Raw genomic sequence first — 21669 nt, 5'->3', positions numbered from 1 at the left:
AAAGAGGTACAAACAGCAATGTTATCATTAAAAGACCTTCTTTATAGTGATGATAATCAGTAAAGTCACAATCTTTACATCTGAACTATGATATATTAAAATGCACCCAAACTCAGAATTATGTTTTTCTTTAAAGTTTCACAAACTAATTGTCATATCTTTGCAACAGTACAGCCTAGACAAATATTGTAGAAATACTTTTATTAGTCTGACATGAGCTTTTACGTGACAGAAATACATTTCTCTCTGAGTGATTATTTTTTATTAAGATATTTACAGATATATGAAAAACGATTATGCTCAAGTGTATAATTAACCATAGCAATAGAAATAACACTGAATATCTCTTCATCTGTGCAACTTACAATTCTTCAGCATCTTCTGTGATTTCTGCTGATAACATGCAATGGTTTTCAAGTTATTTGGTTTTCCAAATATTAATGTATACATGGGCATGCTGCATTTCTTCATAAATGCTAGCAAACAACTAGCAACACCTCTAGTATAGTGTAGTGTACATGTTTTTCTGCCTCTCATTTTAGCATTTCACATCATACCCCCTCAATAAAATGTAGCTCTCTTAGTTATAAAAATATGAATGTAAACATGAAAATCTGAATAACTAGAGACAAACACTTACTAATATTTCCACTGCAGGACAAACTAGATTAACAATATTAGTATCATTGTGTTACTTATATCTTGCCTTTTGTAATGATGTTTATTACTAATTGATAGGTTACTTAGTTAAGACAGCCACCACCCAAAAATGTCTAGATGCCATAAGGAGCTAAAGATGTTAACTAGGAGTATAAATATGCTACAGATATGAATGAGTTAACAATGCTAGCTGAATTGTCCATTTGATCTTCTAGTCTTGCCATAATGTATCTAACTAAAGTTGTGCTCAATGAACTAAGCAATATCCATACATTATCTTATTCAGTAAATAATTTTAATAGTCATTCAGTAATGTGGTGGTACTGCGGTAGCGTTGTCGCCTCACAGTAAGACGTCCGGTTCGATTCTCAGCAAGAGCATCTTCTGTGCAGAGACATGCATGAATGGGCGTACCTTCATGGAAGGTTGTGTGTGTCAGGGCTGGCAACTTGGCATGTAAAAATCTACTGCCAATCATTAGCGGACCGGAGTTCCGCTGTGGTGACCCCTAACCGGGAAAAGCCGAAAGACACAACATTCAGTAATACCTCCAGTTTTCCTTAATTAATCTTGTACTTTCCTTAAATTTAGCCTGTGAAGGGGAATTTTCAAGTGCTCAAAATAGCACCTCAGTAGCACCAGTGGGCTTGGAACAGTGACTTATGTAGGTCCTTCAGAAGCACCTCCTACTGCAGATGCTGAAGCCTCACCACTACAACTCCTAAACTTGGAGGAATGAAATCAGTCATCCAAATATGATAGTAAAAACTTAACCTTGCTGTGCCTCTCAGTGTGTGAAACTGGGCAGTCATTTCCTCCTTGAAATGTCACTCGTTCATCCTTCTAAGGTGAATAATTTGGTCAAGCATCCATGTTGCCATACAGCTATGACCACCTGTCCTTCTTGGCACTGGTTAGGCATTGCTTAGCTTGCCAAAGTTTGGAATGCAGGCAGCTAACATTTTTGTGAAACTCATTTGTCCATCATAGCATCCTTCAAAACTCAGTTGTATTGGCAACTAAATCTAGACCATTTGGTTATTTGTAACTCATCTATATTTCGTCCAGTATTAAAATGCCCAACCCCATATCAAGATTATATATTAATGGCCCAGTCCTAAAATATGTTTGCCCACTTGCCATTTATCTGTTTAATAATCTCTGGCCAAAAGTTATCAACTTATAGTAAATCTTTTTTTTATTTTTATTTTTTGTTTCTTTTTATTTTACTTTACCAGGTAAACTATCTAGGCACACACTTTTATAGAGTGACCTGGGAACAAGTGACTGCTCAGAAAAGCATAGCAGGCAAATGGAGATGGACAAACTCAAACTCATTGATGCAGGCTGAAGCTTATAGTAGCTGATAGCCATAATGCTCTGCACCAAACTTTTCTTATATTTCTTTATTGCTATTACTGTACAAAGGATTTCAAGGTGACTACAGTGTGTAGATACTGTAGTTAGTAACAGTGGGTCCCTTAAGGGACCTGCAAAATCACTGTGAATTTATGACAATGGTATGGATGACCATTCCCAAGGATACAGGGATGCTGGTGCAGTGCATTCTTTTAACATCATGTACAATTTTTTTTTGCTAACTCTTAATTTTAGCAGAGTAAGACAACTACATAAAACGATGGGACAAGGGACTTCATTTTCACTACCCCTAAGTATCTCTAATATATAGCATTCAACATTCTGGAATGTTGCTTAGCTAGAATTATTACTTTGGACAACATTATAAAATACTTTGACATACAGACAGCTGCTGTTTCGTAACACCATATACAGGGTCTGTTAACGTATCATCTCTAGATTAATACTTTACTAGTCTGTATACTTGTGAACAATCATAGGTCACTGCTAGTTTCATGTTATTAAGCAGCATTCATCACAGGTAATGACACAAATACTGAGGTTTCGTACATATCCACTGCATGTGTGGTTTTACATTCTCATGCTTTTCATGTAAGTCTATTAGAATCACAATGATGATTTTTTTTCCTTTACATTCTACATCAAGTGGATGTCCTGTTAAGAAGATGAACTGAAGTTGTAAGCTGTGTGTTGTCATGACAGGGGCCATTCTCCTGGACTGAATATGACTAATAACAGTTGATGATCTACAATTGATGTAAATTTATTTTGTTCATAGGTATTTGTTAAATTTCTTTAGTACCCCAGTGAGTCTAATGATGGTTCTGTGTGTCTGGTTATAATTATGATCTGCCTTGGTTAGTTTACTTGAAGTAAACACATGGATCTCTTTGTATGATCACATAGCTTATGCAGTAGAATGCCTCAGATTCAGTAACATAAAATATCATACCCACACTAATATACTAAGGTGGATTAAAATGGGTAAGCCCTTCATCTGACAACATCATTTATTCCATTTCTTTGAAGGAATTTTTCACATTCCTCCATCCATTTCCATTCATACACAATTTGTACCAATTCATTTAATGGAATTAATAATGCTAGATGTTCAGAAGAAAATCACAGATTGTAGATTACTAGCTAGCATCTCAGAACATATTTTGAGGCTTGCTTAATTCTTCTTCTGGCTTTTCCCGGTTAGGGGTCACCACAGCGGATCACCTGTCTGTTCATGATTGCAAGTGGAGTTTTACAATGTCGAGTTGCTAGCTCGGTGCCCAACCTTCCATTGAAGGCACACACTCACACCTAGGGCTAATTTAGAGTATCCAATCTACCTACAGCATGTCTTTGGGATGTGGGAGGAAACCAGAGTACCTGGAGGACATGCAGACTCCACACAGAAGGCACCCCAGCCGAGAATCGAACCAGAGAACCTCTTGCTGTGAGGCGGCAATGCTAACCGCTGCACCACCGTGGCCATCCATTTTGAGGCTTGGATAATATGTAACATATATTTTAGCATGTCTAGAACCCTGTGAGCTGTCTGCTTGTACTTCTTCATTCTTCTTCATCACCAGGATATCATCTTCATAATGTTATATATCAAGACCTCCTTGGAGTTCTTGGTCTATTGCCAGGTGCCAAATCACAGGAGCAGCCACCTAGACACCTCTCCAAAAATGAAACATTTATACTTTAATAAATATTTATACATATTAATCCTGTGTGAGGTTAGTTTATTTATTTATTTATGTTTGCATTTTTTGCTCTCCATCAGGGGTGCAAAATATTAAAGCTGCGTTCACTTCTTGTTAGCACTAGAATAATGGTGACTTTGAAACCTCTGTAGATATAGACATTCTGTGTTTTACCTGACTTATTTATTGATACTCAGGGTATAACCCATTACATCAGCCTCATTTTATACCACATTCCAGCACTTTCCACCTTTTGCATTCTCATCTCCAATTTGGGTTTAAGACCATAAGGCAGTGTCCTGGCCTACGGAATGTTTGGGTTAGCATTTGCGTTTAGCGCAGTCTGTAGATTTGTGCCTTTGACACAGAGGTTTAAAACTATGTGCTGCAGCAATCCTGGTTTTGAGTCCCATAGTCTCCAACTGCCTGCTGTGTGACTGTGCAAATCATTTCTGCCAGCTCACGTCTGACAATCGACTGTGTGTTCATTGGCTTTAACCATTTAATACGCCTTTTTTGCCATTCTCATCTTCTTGATAAATGCTTCTTTGGGCTCTTCCATTTGTGACAACTTTTCTAACAAAGGAAGTTTGCCATTATCCCCCTGTCTGCAACTTCTTAATAGACTACAGATTCAAATTAATCTTTCCTCCAAAAACGCTGGCCTTCTTATGTAATATACATACAAGCAGACATCTGAGGTAATTTCAAGAGTCAAAGAGAAAGAAGAAAAGAAGCTAACCACTTAAATGGACATTTTATTTAGTAAGGTATTTAAATGTTGACATCTAAACACTTTACAAATTAAAAATAAACTCAGTTAAAATGTTGATCTAAAACATAAATACTGTCCAACTGTAAATAATAATCGTGGTTGATCAACAAATATAAAAACAATAGTAAAGCCAGCATGCAGACTGAAAAAAATGCTTCAAGGAGCTCTTGAGTAAGGCTACAGAGCTACATGCCTGAATCAAGGAAGCTTCCAGAAGAAGGATGAAAGGTAAATAAAAGACTGTTTGCCAGATGGTTCAACACATATACTTGGAAAAGTATCCACCCCTCACTTAACCTCAAGGCCCTAGCTGTCAAATAGCTCAAATGCATCTGTTTTATGTAATCAAGGTCTAAGTTGTATAGGTCCCAATAAGTTGAGGATGAGAGTTGTAGCCGGCACAAGTATTTCAGCAAAAGATTTATGTTACATGAACAAGGATTCCTGGTCAACAGTATTGTTATGGTATTTTGCAATTGCTTTAGTTACATCAGGTCCTTACCCATTAATCCAGCAATTGGGCATTCCAGTAATCAAAAAATATATTGTCAGTACATGGATCAATGCTGTGATCTCTCAAGATGGAAAAAGCATCTAGATCTGACTGTATTTTTAAGATGATGACTACTAGAGGAATTAACCTCCAAGATTGCCATCTATGGACATCACAAAAGGTAACATGTCTCAATATGACCTCAGGCACTTCTTCAAAATACCATAGTCCATAGTGTATCACATGCCACCAAAATGCAACCACTTTTCTAACAATGAATAAGGGTCTGCTGTTAGGCCCTTACTTCTAACTGCCTAACTTCTATAGTTTTCTCATCTAATGAATCAACCAAATAGCCGTCCAGTTTTATTTGCCATATAATTTGCTTACATATCATGTTCATCTAAATTATTATTAATGGTTTATGAAAATGTAACTCAGCCTAAAAGCTTAACCAAGACTTTATAAAGTTTTGTACAACATAATGCACTCTTAGGTGTTCTCTGAATTAGTCCTTGGAATTCTGCTTGTGTGGTTTCACAAGTTAAGTTTAATTTTTACTTACTCATGCCAAAGCAGCATAAAGTACCCTTTCATTGTTTCCTTCCTTCACCTTGTATTTACTCTACCATACATCTCACCTGTGTATTTGCACAGACCTTATATGAATTCACTGTATTCTTTTCCCTAACATTCCTTTCTGTACTTTTCATTTACTGCATAGTGTATTTATATATTGATGTCAGTCCAGTTTCTTTCAGTTCCTTGGACCTGAGTCATGGCCAGAAAAAGGTCTTTGGACTAGCCCACCTACTTGGTTACCAAACAAATCAGATAGATAAATAGGTAGATAACTGTACCTTGCCTGCCACAGTTGAGGGTTATAATGTTAACCATCAAACATCCATATAGTAGAGCAAATTTCTGTTGGTTAACAAGTTGATTTGTAAGAATAATGACCTGGGTCTATATTAGAACATCGAAGTTTCAAAACTTCGAATGTTCTAATATCAACCCCTATTCAGTGAAAGCTGAAAATATCGAAGCAACAGAAAACCAAATTTTTTTCTAGGGAAAGAAGTTGGTTGGCTGTTTCTGTTGCTTCTGTATTTTCAGCGCTGTGGTGGAAAGTTACGGGTCGGGTTCAGGTAAGTGTGTGATTGAGTGCGGGTTAGGTATGTCGGCGATTGTGTGGACGTGAGGATTAGGGCGGGTTAGGTGAGTTAGGGTTAGGGCACGGGTGAGGCGAGTGTGTGATAGCGATGGACCTTAGGGTTAGGGTTTGGGTTAAGGTAAGTGGATAGTTATTGGTGTGTGTATAGTTTACTGTAGGGTTCAGTGTAAAATTTTAGGTGTATGTGTGTGGATTACTGTTTGTTTGGTGTGCTTGTGTTGTGTGTATGTGTTTTGGAACAGCAAATTTTTTCCTTAGGAAAAAATTTGCTGTTCTGTATGTTCAATGTTTTCAGCTTTCGCTGAATAGGGGTCGATATTAGAACATTTGAAGTTTTGAAATGTCGATGTTCTAATATAGACCCTAATGACCTACCAGGGTTTCTATTGTAAGTGGTCATGTCACATATGTGAATAGAAATTAGAAAATGATGATGTCTACATCGCAAGGGATCACCCATTACCAACAGTTCAAAAAATAGATGTGAGAAGAACAGATATAATAGCCAATGAAAAGAAGACAAAAGTAGCATTGATTATTGAAATTGCTACACCCAGTGACTACAGTGTTTTACATAGAAAGAGAGACAAGTTCATAAAATATGAGGACCTGCAGGCAGAAACGGGAGCAATGTGGAAGAAGGATACCCAGACTGTTCCAATAGCAGTAGAAGCAACTGGTCTTATAAAAAAGAATTAACAGTCATACTTAGATATGTTACCGATACATGTAATTACATACAAACTGCAAAAGGGGTCATTACTAGACACATTGCGGGTGCTGCAAAGAGCACTTTTGGCTAACATCAATGATTGAAGCAGTACTAGTTTCATGAACTTGAATCATACTTTGACTTAGGAATGGGGTCCATTCCTGTCATGGTAACAGAAACCCACAAGACTTGGAGAAATTAAAAAGAGTGAATATAAATATAAATAAGGCACATAATCTGGTTTCTGTTACTTATCCATCTGCTCGTATCTAAGACTCCTAAACAACAAAGATGTAAATTTGCCTGTAATATTAATATCCAAAGGATACTGGGGATCAGTTGATGGTGATTAAAACAATTTGCTTCTTTCCCAAAAATATTTACATCTGAGGCTAATCAAAGCAAGTGTAAAAAGTCTTGCTGTGGTTTCCAGCACTTCCAATAATTTCTGACAAGCCAGGAAAAGAATGAAAGAAAGAAATAAACACTACATAATTCATCCTTTTGTAAAAGGTCAGCAAGCTTAAGAAAAATCAATAAGCATTACATCACAGGCTGAGACACAGAAGTGCTAAATCCTTGAGAAAGTACAAAGTTCAGGGATCACCGCTGTAACATGTGGAGAGTATCCCAGTGTCCCAGTCAATATTTATTTCTCTGGTTTTACTTGTCTGTTTGATAATGTCTTTGACTGATGTTCATGTGCTTTCATTCCCTGAACTGTATGTCCCTTTGGACTATATTTTCAAATGCACTATGAACACAATGCTGTGTAAATCTATATTTCATGCTGAAGCTGACAAAAGTGAAACAAATATGACTTCTCCTCTTTATTCTTTCTTTTCTTTAGGGTACTCAAAGCTCTCTGGCAACTTCTTCTGAAACTAATTCTGGATGCTGTAGCTGCAAACAGAGGCGTATCTGCTGAGTTCTATGGACGATTTTACTATACTCTTGAAGTAAATAAAATTTTATTCTGTAAATAAATAAGTTTGCACTGTCATGAAACATTATTGCACACTGTGGAAGAGCAGGTCAAAATGTTCAGATGGCATACCAACAGTAATTGTTTTTATCAGCCATGACAGTACAGTCCTGGGGGGATCCAGGATGAACTGATTCTGGATCCAAATCCAACTCTCATCTTGGATGGCAAGAACAAGCCATTGGTGAACAAACAGCTTAATTAAATATTTAACTGCGGATTTTCTAAGGTACATAGTTAAATATTCAGCTGTGGACTCTCTAAGGCACATAGGAACCTTTTTATCTCTGTACATGCATACATAAATGTATATGTGTGCACATACAAACATGTATAAATATAGAACAGTACACATATACATTTATATTTATGTGCATATGTGTATATTTATATATTTTATATAAATATGTATATATATATATATATATATATATATATATATATATATATATACACATTTTATATATATATATATATATATATATATATATATATATATATATAAATACGCGCGTGCACACACACACACACACACACACACACACACACACGCACATTCTCTCTTAATATATAGGTCCATGACAACATATTGAATAGCTGTTATAATACTGAAAGTGCAATGCTGAAATGTTACAACATTGAAATTACAATATCTGTTTATTTAAATGTTTGGAGAGCTACACTTGTTTCCCTGCAGGACCCATGTTTGTTGACAGACTGTGTTCTGAGGTAATGTACATATGTAGTACACATATGCGGTTAGTAGATGTTCTGAGTTCAGCATTTAGACATTTCAAGATAGCGCATACCAATATTCAGCAAGTTTTCAGGCATTCTCTCTCTTTGTCTATATGTATATATACATATACATATACATACACACACACACACACACACACACATATATATATATATATATATATAGTACATATATATATACTATATATATATATATATATATATATATATATATATATATATATATATGCGTGTGTGTGTGTGTGTGTATATATATATATATATATATATATATATATATATATATATATATATACCCTGCATTTGGTCTAAATGCAAGTTTATTGACTTTTGTTTAATTAACCGCATTTGGTTAATATATGCACATGGTCAATAGGTGTGTGGGATCGCCAATCCCCAGGTGTGGGAATATACCAGTCCATGGGAATTGTGTGATCTCGGAATTAGTATACACACACACACACACACACACACACACATATATATATATATATATATATATATATATATATATATATATATATATAAAGCAAGAGAGAGAGAGAAAATTTGCAGGAGTGTGGGGGTGCAGCCCCTCCCCACATGGGAAGTAGAGGGTGGTTGCCCACTGCAAAAAATGATGCTGTTTGTTCTTTCTTTGCACACGTGTGGTAATGTGTTGACTTTAAGTTTGGTAACTTTTGCAGTCGACATTTCGGAGGTCATCATATGGCTACTTGAGCAACGTGAGTAGGCCCATATACATACATCCATATATATATTATTTCACTTTAATAGTACTCATGGAAACACTCTTAAATATATGTTTTGAGACTCTAGGATTATCTACTAGAAAGATAAACAAAACACACTGTTCTTAGCAAAGAAGAGGTAGAAACAGAAAATGTCAATGAAACACTATCTTTAGAACAGTACTTACAGCTGTGTGGACAACAGTAGAGCAGGATGTTTCATTCTGGGCCCAAAATATCCACAACACAGTAGTATCAGTCCCACAGGGAGGGAGGACTCAGCTTTTCACATAGATGAGGCAAAGTCCAGAGGTACAGCAGCTTTCCTTTACTAGATGCCAGCTCCATTCTACTAACATCTTCTTCCACTCAAAGATGCTGGGGAATCCTCCCCAGAAATCCATCTACTGTTAGAGACAGGCACACACCAAGCCTGGTGAGCTCAGACTTAAAAATACAGCTGGTTTAGTCTTCACATGATTAATGTACAACATAGGTTCAGACAGGTTTTTAATCCTTTCCTCACCCCCCCCCCCAGGCGTACTGGAAACTGGTAAATCCATTGCTCTTACATCAGTCCCACCAGCACACAGCTATCGGTTCCAGTGCCACAAATGGAATGTAGAACTGAGACAGCTCATCTGCATTCAAATGATTTTGTTCCAGCTGGTGCACTACCTTAAAACAGAATACCTGGAATAGCAAAGCCCACCTAGCAAGCTTGGAATACCATCTGGCTGGCTGTAGAGCTATTGGAGGGATGCAGTCTATAACTAATACAAATTCCCTGAATAAAAGACAAAACTTAAAGAATAGTAAAGTCAGTGTATTAGTCAAATACCCTGTTAATCACTGAATACCTCCTCAGAATTACTTAACTTCCAGCAAAGTGGGTGACTGTCCCTTTCAACAACCTGCACCATTACTATTGCTAAGCCTGTTCCAGACTAATCCATGAACACTGTGAACTGTTTAGAGAAGGTCTGGGGCTAACAGGATGGGTTCATAACACAGAATACTCTTTAATTTCTTGAATTCCTGGTCTCTCTTTTCTGTCTATTTGACATTTAGGGGGCTCTACTCTTGGTTAAATCAAGTCAATGGGCATGTTATAGTGGGAAAGCTTGGTATACATTTGCAGTACTTAGTGGCTCCCCCTACACACACACACACACACACACACACACACACACACACACACACACAAAAGCCTTGGCTTTTCTTTTGGGGGCAAGTATTGGCCAACTGCATATGTCATCTACATGATCCGCCTTCAGTTTTCTTATTGCCCTTCCTGTTATGTAGCTCACATATTGGGCTTCAGCCATGCCCAGTATACACGTTGCTATAGGTTAGCTGTTCAACCAGCTTATCGTAAAGAATCTAGACCTTGACAAAGTGACTTTTCCAGTCTTCAGAAAAAAAAAATAAACACATCATCAAGATAAGTCGCTATATACCTGGCCTGGGGTGTACGAAGCTTTTTCATAAGCCCCTAAAATGCTCCTGATGTACCATGAAAATCAAATGTCATCATCTTATAGAGGGCCATCAGGTGTGGAGAATGCTGTTTTCTTCTTAGCTGACAGAGTAAATGGGATTTATCAACAACCCTTAGTCAAGTCCACTGCAGGCAAAAATCTAGCCTTACAGAACATTTCTATCAGTATCTTCACTATCAGTTTGGGATAGGAATCAAATATGGATATGCGCTTCAGTTTTCTAAATTCACTGCAAAATCCTATAGTCTTGTTGGGCTTGGAACGCAGGACAATGTGGTTATTCCACTGCTCTATGATTCTTCTATGGCCACAAGCGTCATCATTTTCTCTAATTCCTCCTTTACTCATTATCATTAGACTTTGGTATTCGATATGTTTTAAAATTACTTTTTCTCTAATGATAGTCTCAGTTTGTTTGTCTTTCGGCTTTTTCCTGGTAAGGGGTCACCACAGTGGAACTCCGGTCTGCTAATGATTGGCAGTAGATTTTTTTTACGAAACGCCGAGGTGCCAGCTCGACGCCCAACCTTCAATGAAGGCATGCCCATTTACGCACGCATGTCTTTTGAACGCTACCCAACCATGGGGAGGACATGCAGACTCCACACAGAAGGCACTCCCAAGCCACACCGAGAACTGAACGGGAGAACCTCTTGCTGTGAGGTAACAACGCTACCGCCGTACCACCATGGCATAGTCTCAGTATTGTGCTCAAATAAGTTCAGGCAGTTCTCAGAACATGTCCCTTTTTCTGAGTACCAGCTCTTAAACTGCTTGTTCTTAGATGAATGACAGCGCTTCTCCTATCTTTACTTTAAGAAACACTGTGCCATCAAGTTTTTCACTAGAGATACCTCATTTTTTTTCCAGGACTTCAGTACATATATGTGATATAGCTATTAGGAATTTCTTTGTTTTTTTCTTTCTTTTTTTGTTTTTGTTGTTTTGTTTTACTTTGCAGTTTACTTCATTTATACAGTTTATCACTTCAGAAGAGCCATACACTTAGCAAAAAATGTGTTCTTGCCACTGGACACTAATGCAAGCAATGTGCCTTATGCCTGGAATGGTCAAGTATGACCATTTTTATTGTATGGTCTCTGGTGGAAGCTTACCTACACATTTTTGCTGCACTGTGGTCAAGCAGTTTAAGTACAGGAATTTAATGTCATGATGAGTTTCCCAGAAATGTGTTGTGCGAGATGGCAGTGTGCTTTTTGAGGTTTCCCCTTTTCTTCACTGCACTGTAACCATTGAGTTGGTATATATAATTTCAGGTTGTGCGTTGGAGGGGGCCCCTACAAAAAAAATTATTTTGCATTTTTTCAGGTTTTTCAGCTAACCATTTTCGGTAAACAATAAGCCAAAAAAAAAAAAACAAAGCAATGTCTTTCGGCTTTTTCCGGTTAGCGGTCACCACAGCAGATCACTGGTCCACAGACTGATTGACAGTGGAATTTTATGGTGTTGAGCTGCCAGCCTGCTGCCCAACCTTCACAGAAGGCACACACACGTAACTGCCTGAATGTCTCTAAAAATCACTCAACCACAGGGAGGACATGCAGACTCCGCACAGAAGGTGCTACAGCAGAGAATCAAATCGAAAACTCTCTTGCTGTGAGGCGACAATGCTAACCACTGCAGCACCTCGGCCGAAGAGCGAAGAACCCCTCTGGTGGGTTTCTTATGCTGTTTCCATGTATCTCTGACAACAGTGCATCATAGGTCTTAAATTATCCTGTGGTTTTGTATAAATCCTATCACACTCTTAAGGGGGAGCATTTTCTTCTTTCTGGGTTTCCCTTGCTAGGCTTTGTGATCTATGCAGATGTCTACAATACAGTAGCTCAAAGGCAGTAAATCCATTTGAGGCTTTGGAGCACTTTTCTTATAACAAAGAGAAGGTATGAAAGCAACAGGACCTAATTTTTCTGCACTTGTATAGTTTCACAAAAAAAATGGATTTCAAAGTTTAGTTAAAACAGTCTACTAAATAATCTGTTTAAAGGTGGTACACAATGGTTCTCAGTTGCTTTGCCTTAATGAACCTAGATTGTGTATTACTCTGAACAAGAATAGGGTACCATGGTCCATATGGATCCTCAGGGAATTATAACACTAGAAATTAGTAATACCAGTTCTTTCATTACAGACTGAACATTTACTCATCTTAGGGAAACTTTTCCTGGGAATGTTTGATACAATCAGTGATTACCGGGATGTACTAGAGGCCTTTACTTGACTTATCATGGTGACTTACTAGGTCCATAGGTATTCACTCAGATAGGGTTCCTATTACACCTAAGAGCATCAAAGGATTCCTAAAGCTTGGGTTACAGGCTATCCTGTGGCACATACGCTACAAATATTTATTTTTACTTCCTTCATAATACCTGACCAGTAAAACCTAGTTAAAATCCTAGCCTTTGTTTTATCCATGCCTAACTGTCCATCCAAAACATGGTTATGGATTGTCTTCCTTTTTCAGAGCTCTAAAAGGTGCTGGTAGCAGTAACTTGCTTAGGTATTGTTCTGTCTCTTCATTTACTCTATATGGCAAATGATGTTTTAGTTTGATATACAAGTATGAAACAGGACTGCTGTGATTAGTGGTTCCTTTTTCATTTGTTGCTATTTATTCTCTAGCCCTTCTTAGAGTTTCATTTTCCCAGTGTACTTTTTTAAAAATATGATGGCTTATTTGTGGATCACCAAGGTAAGCATTACTCTGATTCCAAGCAGATTCCAAGCCGAACATGAGGTGGAGGGTGTAATTTCATCTGCTGCACTGATTCCTAACTGGACATGAGGTGGAGTTGTAACTTCATCTCCTGCATTGATTCCTAGCTGGACATGAGGTGCAGGGTGTAACTTCATCTCCTGCACTGATTCCTATCTGGACATGAGGTGCATGGTGTAACTTCATCTCTTGCACTGATTCCTAGCCTGACATGAAGTGGAAGGTGTAACTTCATTTCCTGCACTGATTCCTATCTGGACGTGAGGTGCATGGTGTAACTTCATCATCAGCAGAGACAGATGCTGCTTTCTCTCTTTCACCTAATGCCTCCTTTAGAAAGGACAGGTCATAAAAGTAATAATTTTCTATACAGGGGTACTGGTGGGTATTCTTTTTCCAGCTTATTTCTATTTTTATTTATTCTAACATTAGAGTCTTTTTGTGTACTTGTCTGGCTTTCTGTTCATGGCTCTGTTGGGCTACCATCCTTTCTGTTTGCTTCGAAATATCTATGATCTGCCTCCTTTAGTATTTCTACATTTGTTTCACCTCTAATAAGTATGGACCATTCTTCATTTCATCAGTCTGTATACTGACTTCCCTTAGTACTTAAGTACCTGCGCAGGCACAACCTTTGTCCAACTTTCTTTACAGGATGACAGCTCTACCCTGCTAACAACATATTCTTTCACTCAAAAATGCTGAGGACTTCACAGAAATTCCTCTATAGTTATAGATAAGTGCACACACATGCACACTAAACATACTGAGCTGAGGCATAAAATATAGCTGGTTTTAAACTCATGTAACTTCATGTTTCCTGCCTGTAAAACTTGTATCTTTGTATCTGTTCCTAGTAACACACCCTGCAGTATACAACATGGGTTCAGTTGAGGCTAATTTTATATATATATATATATATATATATATATATATATAAACATATATATATATATATATATAAAATGTGTGTATATGTGTGTACGTATATACATATATATGTATGTATTTATTTACAGGTTCTTAAGAGATTACAGGGCTAACAGCTCAAAAGCCCTTACAAGCCTAGCCAATATAATTCAAATTTACCTAATATAAGGCCAGTAGGGGCAAGAGGATGGCACAGATTTGTGCCTATGCCTTTGAATATTTTACATAATGACCCTGTCTATAAAGGACATAGCTGCCACCCTAGGAGTGAATTTGTGATTCACCATCCATTAATCCAAATTTTGTTTGAAGACGGTTAGCGAAAGGCTTTGTTTCAGATGATCATGTAGTCTGTTCCAGAAAAGGGGTAGCCTCTGGAATATATATCTGTCCCTCTAGCATGTTTTGTTCACATCACAGGCCAGGTTTGATCCTTGGATATGGCAATTGTTGTGCTGTTTGTTTTGTAAATGTGTAACAGTTCCATCAGCACTGGATTTGAGAATGCCTTGTAGGTTAAACATAGATCATCCCTTAACAGTCGGTAGGTGGCAGAGTAAAGGGATAGGGCTTTTAAGTGATCTGCATAGGACAAGTTGTTTACACCCTGTATTCTTTTTGTAAGGATCCTCTAAGGCCACTCCAGTTGGTGTAAGTGCCTGGTAAGGGACATGCCAAAAGCTGCATTGTACTCAATTATTGGTCTGATAAGGGCCAAGTATAGTGAATATAACCTCCTTGGATCTGGATGCCATGCCCTTACTTATAAACTGTGCCATACAGAAGGACTTTCTCACCACCGTGGACACATGGTGATCAATGTTCAGGTTACTGTCTGTCTGTGTGCCTAGATCTCTCACCACTGACTGCACTCCTAGGTGTGTACTATTAATGTTGTAATTTTCAGGGGGCATTTGAATTCCCAATGGGTATAATTATGTACTGTTTGCATTTATTTTTAGGCCATTACTGTGGAACTAATTATTTGTCTGAGTCAGACCTTTCTGAAGGATATTGACATTGTTGGGGGAGTCATTGTTTGCCCCAACTTGCAGTCATCAGCAAACTTGGTCAGCCAAAGCCCATCTACATTAGCCTTGACTTCAGTGACATATATTCTGAACAGGAGAGGTCACAGCATTGAGCCCTGTAGTACAATACTAGTTACTGGCTTCTTGCTGGATCTGGAGTCCCACACTCTATCAACATGTGTGCTATCCATGACCCAAATAGGTAGTCATCTGATGACACTGGGATTTATGCCCAGTTAAGTATATCTAAAATACCCGAGTGGGGAATTGTGTCACATGCCTTAGCCAGGTCAAGGCAGGCTGTATGCAGTGCTTTACCCTCATCCATGACCTTGGTGACTTTCTCGAAGACATCCACCAGATTGAGCATGCATGTCAAATGCCAATAAATAAATAAATGTCCTACTGGGTTGGATCCAATGTTTGGAGATTTCCTATGTCATTATTTATTAGGTCCATGTTTATTCTTTCCATGGCCCTTCATATGCAACTCATAAAACTTAATGAATCTGTAATTTCCTGAGTCTGTTGATGGTCCCGCTTTACGCAGAGGGATGACCATTGATGTCATCCACTCCCCAGGGACAAAGCCTGTCTGTAGGCTGTGGTTAAATAGAGATCCTAGTGGGTCTGATAGGTCATGTTTCAAGCTATTTAAGAGGCATCCTGGGATCCTGTCAGGACCCACTGAGGTTGTGTTTTTAGCTTTAGAGAGTGCAAAGATTATTTATGTATTTATTGACATTTGTTAACTGGGCTAGTCTGACTGGGTAGAGACCCTTTTTCAGCGGTGACCCGAGGTGAAAATTTCCAGAAAACAGTTGCATAAAACAGTTACATAAAATTCGAATGGATACAGTAAAAAAAATTATTACAATGACAAAGTATACAAAGAAGGAAATTCTCAAGAATAAATCTAAAAACTGTACAATATTATACATAATTTTTTTATTTATTTTTTTTTTATGATAACCTGTTATTTTGTGATAACTGGTAGAGGAATGGTGGAGGGTATTTCCTGGAGGGTAATCGGATGTGCTGGTGAGGTGAAATTTGAGCTGAATTTATCAGCGAGCAGATTTGCTATATCTTCTGGCTAGGTATAGGTGGTGCTGTCTACAACTAACTCCAGACATTGCTGGGTGTTGCCCTTAAGACTGCAGACATAATTGAAAAATGTCTTACAATTGTCATTTGCTTGGGAGGATATTTTTGTCATGAAGTTGGCTTTTGAAGACTTGACTAGTTCCCTGAGTTGCTTGTTTAAACTAATGAGAGAATTTTTGCCCTGTTGCATATGCCCTCTCCTACTTCTGGACAGGATGTTCCTTCTTTTGTTATACAAAATATTTATATCAGGGGTCCACCTGGGTGCCTTATTTTTGTAGTTTGACCAATATAGGTGTTTATACAAATGCACACACACACACACACACACACACACACACACACACACACATACACGCACACACAATGGTTAACCTTGGATAAAGGCTGTGATAGGGACATGCATCTGATATACTGTACACATATTGTTATCTACACTTTTGGAAAGTTATGACACATTTATTTACACTCCAGGAGCAGCAACAGCAGTTTATCTACATCAGTGGCACATCATAAAAGTTATTAAAATTCTTCCAAACCCACTATTTACTCACTAAAATAAATAAGTCAAAGTTCACAGCTGTACGGATAAAACAGAGACGTGCATGGACATATACACAATTACACACACATATACATGCACAGAAATCCCTAAACAACCTGTTGAACACAAAATTATGCATAAAGCCAAATGTACACTTACATATCATAAGTAAAAATAAGAATAAAACATAAATTATAACGTGAACAGCATCTCTTATCCATTTCAACATAAAAAAAAAACTTCACACACTTCACACAAAAAATACTTGTACACACACAACCCCCAAAGATAACACTGCCCACCTAAAACAACCCCTATGAAATGAAGGTAGTTCATATATGAATGAAAAGTGATGAAATAAAAGAATAAAGAAAAATAAATCACTGGCTGTTGCTAGCCAATTGGAAAACAGAATTATTGGTAAAACAGAGCCTTTTAATACTCAAAAACACATAACTAACTATAAAGCACACAGACCCGAATATATTCCTCACTATGTTACTAAAATACATCAAAATTAAAGCAAATAATACAAAAATAACTAAACATTGCCACAGCACTAGAACAGAAAGCCACCCCTGAGAGTCTGTATTCATAAAAACCTGTAGATAAAGGCTGTGATAGGGACATGCATCTGATATACTGTACACATATTGTTATCTACACTTTTGGAAAGTTATGAGACATTTATTTACACTCCAGGAGCAGCAACAGCTCTATTCACCAGAAACAGGCATTTAGCACAGCCCATAGTTAATGGTAAATACTACTGTAATAAAAAATGGAATACAGTCATGAACTCCATTCCCTAAACCTGCAGTGCAGGATATTTCATAAAAAAAAATATATATATATATATATATATATATATATATATATATATATAGGTAGATGCATGATTATATGACATGAATAATAAAAATTAATTGCAATTCCATCAGACACCACTGAACAAAACCTAAAATGCCTTTAAACAGTGATTTTGCAGGATGGAAAACCTCTCGCACCATCACATTTCTAAATACTCTAATTTACTCATGCCAACACAGCACAATGTGGGGGGAAAAGAGAAAATTACTTACTGCACTGTTATAAGCAAAGTTGGGTTTCAGTCACTGAGGGAATGTAAACACACACACACACACACACACACACACACACTACTCATCACATATCATCTCTATGTAAATACATGTATTTGCCTCAAAATATGTATATATATTTTTTGGTACACCTATGTATATCATCAAAACATTAATGTTATGCATGTCATCAGACTCCTAAACCATTCAAATCCCTTACCCTAACCCCCCAAGTTAAGATTAAATAAAACTGCACATACTCATAGCTCTCAATTGTACAGAATTAAACAAAATGTCCAGATTTTTGCCTCCCATTTGTAGTGTGTGTGTTTCTTTTGAAAGTTGTGTTTTTTCTGATAAGCCATTGGGATAAAAATAATTAAATAATAGTCATTTCAGTTCCAGAATTCATATTCATCATAAAATATAGGTTAATGCAAAAGTTGTTATTATATCAATTTTTCTAAGTTTATAAGAGCAATATTTAAAACTGGTCCCTGATTTTTGGGCCTTTGTCTCCCCCCCATTATTTTTGGCTTTGTCCAGAATTCTTAAGCTAAAAGATTGAGAGGTATGTACACATTACATACACTAACTGTACACTAACAGATTAAAAAATAATTAGGATAAGTAAGAATAAAAATAGATTGCAACCAAACAATCGGAAGGTAATATTACCATGAAACTAGAGCCAATCCTGTACTTAAAATAAGAAAGAACATATGAAAGTATGAAATCATAAAATAACCCTCTGTACACTAACAAAATATTACAAAAGCTTATCCAATGTGTAAAAATAAATAAATAAAAATTACCTCAGGTCTATAGTAAGAAACTACCGACAAGACAACCAACAGATAATATTCTACAGAAGTATTTGTTTGTGTCTTTCGGCTTTTCCCAGTTAGGGGTCGCCACAGCAGAACTCCGGTCCGCTAATGATTGGCAGTTGATTTTTACGTACCGGCTTGCCAGGCCTGACGCACAACCTTCAACGAAGATACGTCCATTCACGCATGTCTCCATGCAGAAGACACTCTAGCTGAAAATCAAACCGGACAGCGTCTTACTGTGAGGCGACAACACTACTGCAGCACCACCACCACGGGTCATTCTACAGAAGTATTGATAACCAAAAATCTTATTTATTTATTTATTTGTTTGGTTATTTATTTATTTATTTATTCCATTTTGATAACTGGGGAGGTCCACTAGGCTCTGGGAGCCCGTTTTCAGTGAAGGCCAGGGGAGAAAAGCTCCAACAATACATAGCTACATGAATAATTACTAAGAAACTTTGCATTAATGACAAATAAACAGGTACCATTCATAAAGAAACAAACAATTACAATTTTGTTTAGGTGTAAAAGACAGGCAAATGGCCTTGAGGCTAGATTTTACAGTATAGTTATATATACATAATACATCCAGTAAGAAGCCAAAGGAGGGTATCAACAGAAATATTTAACGAAGGTTAAGCACTTTCATCCACAATAAATAAATAAGAACTTCATCAGAACCTGTACATACTAAACTACTTGATCAATAAATTTCCTTAGTATGATACAAACCATTCATTCAAAATTTAAAGTGATAAAACACTATATAACTCTACCAGCACATATTTGAAACTTCTTAAAAATGTAAATACATAATATTATTACTACATATGTATAATACAAATGTCTAAAAAACAATCAAAGGACATATGAACAATTAAATAAAATTTATATTATAAAAAAAAATCACAAAGAACATATGAACAATGAAATAAAATTTGTATGTTCATATGAACAGTTTAGGTTAATTTCTTAGCATTAAAAGTCATCATTTTTGAGAGAAGAAATTGAGTCTTCAGACAATCTACCCATTTTTTGCCTAGCCATAATATGAACAATGAAATAAAATTCACATGTAAAAAAGTCAAAGAACATATGAACAATGAAATACAATTCATATTCTAAAAATATATCAGCCAGAGAGCATATGAACAATGAAATAAGATTCATATATAAAAATCAATCAAAGAACATATGAGCAATGAAATAAAACTCATATAACATATGAACAATGAAATACAATTCATCTGTTCATATGAACAGTTTAGGTTAATTTCTTAGCATTAAAAGTCATCATCTTTGAGAGAGGAAAGTGAGTCTTTGGGTGCTATACTCACTTTTTGCCTAGCCATCTGGTTAAGAGTTAGGGTCTGTTCCAAAAGCTGGGTTACATATGGTCACCACAGTCCTGAATGTCATACCTAACAATGGTATCTGTTAAAGACTACTGTATTAGAGTTCATGTCTATTAAGCTGATCGAACCCATGTGCCATTACAGTAAAACAGTAATAAATAATAAAATATAGACTTATAAAGGTAGTATAATTATAATAAAGTTAAGAGCTTTTACCCTTAAAAAATATTGTTTCATAGCTCCCCTGTGGTCTGAAGTGTTTTCTAAAAACATTTATCCATGCATCCATCCATCCACAAAACCTTTTTCCTGTTTTTTGCACACGGGTTTGGGGTATCATTTCTACAGTGACAATCATCTAGCGCCAATGTTTATGCCGCCTGGTGGCTAGCCCGGCTACAGTTGTTCTTCCATACTACAAAATGTTAGTGGGCATGATCAGGCTGAACAATCTTCAATGTGTATTCACTACTGGCACTTAGAAATGAATGCCAGTATTTGGGTTTCTGTCCAGAAATGAAGCACTTTATCTTTCCATGTGTGGCATAAACTGCAGCAGTGTCCAACAGTTTTAAAGTAAAGTTTTTTTTTTCTCCAGTACTTCCACAACAGTTTAAAAGGAAAGTCCCCCCCCCCCCCAGTAAGACCCATTCTGGTAATTCAGAACTGAATCTCTTTAGTGCTCCACACGTGGACTGTAGCAAATGCTTATGTAGCAAGCAGTTGATACAGTTTAAAGTGAAGAAAGAGTTTTTTGTTTTATTTTGTTTTGTTTTGTTTTCTAGAAAGACTGGCAAAAGAACTAAAGTATTTTAGTGCTCCATAAGTACTGCAGCAGCTGTTTGCACAAATGTGGATTGTAGATATGTAGCAAGCAGTTGCTGCAGTTTAAAAGGAATTACTGTTTTTTTTTTTGTTTGTTTTTTTTTTTTTTTTTGTTTGTTTTATTATTACTTTATTTTGTTCTTCAGGCCCAAGGAGTATAGGACCTTTTTTGGGAAGGAGGACTTCAGATTCGGGATAGAATATCTTGCTACACTTCTGAATGACAGTTTTATAAGTGAACTATTTAAAAAGAATACTTCCATTAATATTGTGACCCCCCCCCCCCTTTGGTAGGTAGGATAGTCAGCTTTTTTAAGATAAAGTCTCTTAAGAAAAAGCACA

General features: G+C 36.8%; 1 protein-coding gene across 2 annotated transcripts in view; it reads left to right on the top strand.

Moving 5' to 3' along the window:
- The window catches only part of BAIAP3 (BAI1 associated protein 3), a 2552914-nt gene that overhangs the window by 2447556 nt on the left and 83689 nt on the right, over window positions 1–21669 (top strand). For both annotated transcript variants that reach the window (XM_044089547.1, XM_044089546.1), the window contains exon 28: window positions 7748–7856. In XM_044089547.1, the coding sequence (XP_043945482.1) occupies window positions 7748–7856 (109 nt within the window). The remainder of the gene's footprint in view (window positions 1–7747; window positions 7857–21669) is intronic.

Source organism: Protopterus annectens, chromosome 12.part0 (assembly GCF_019279795.1).
Source record: "Protopterus annectens isolate FY-2018-M chromosome 12.part0, PAN1.0, whole genome shotgun sequence".
In the NCBI taxonomy this organism is placed as follows: Eukaryota; Metazoa; Chordata; order Ceratodontiformes; family Protopteridae; genus Protopterus; species Protopterus annectens.
Note: the sequence above shows the minus strand (reverse complement) of the source record. Positions and strands in the feature narration are given on the sequence as shown.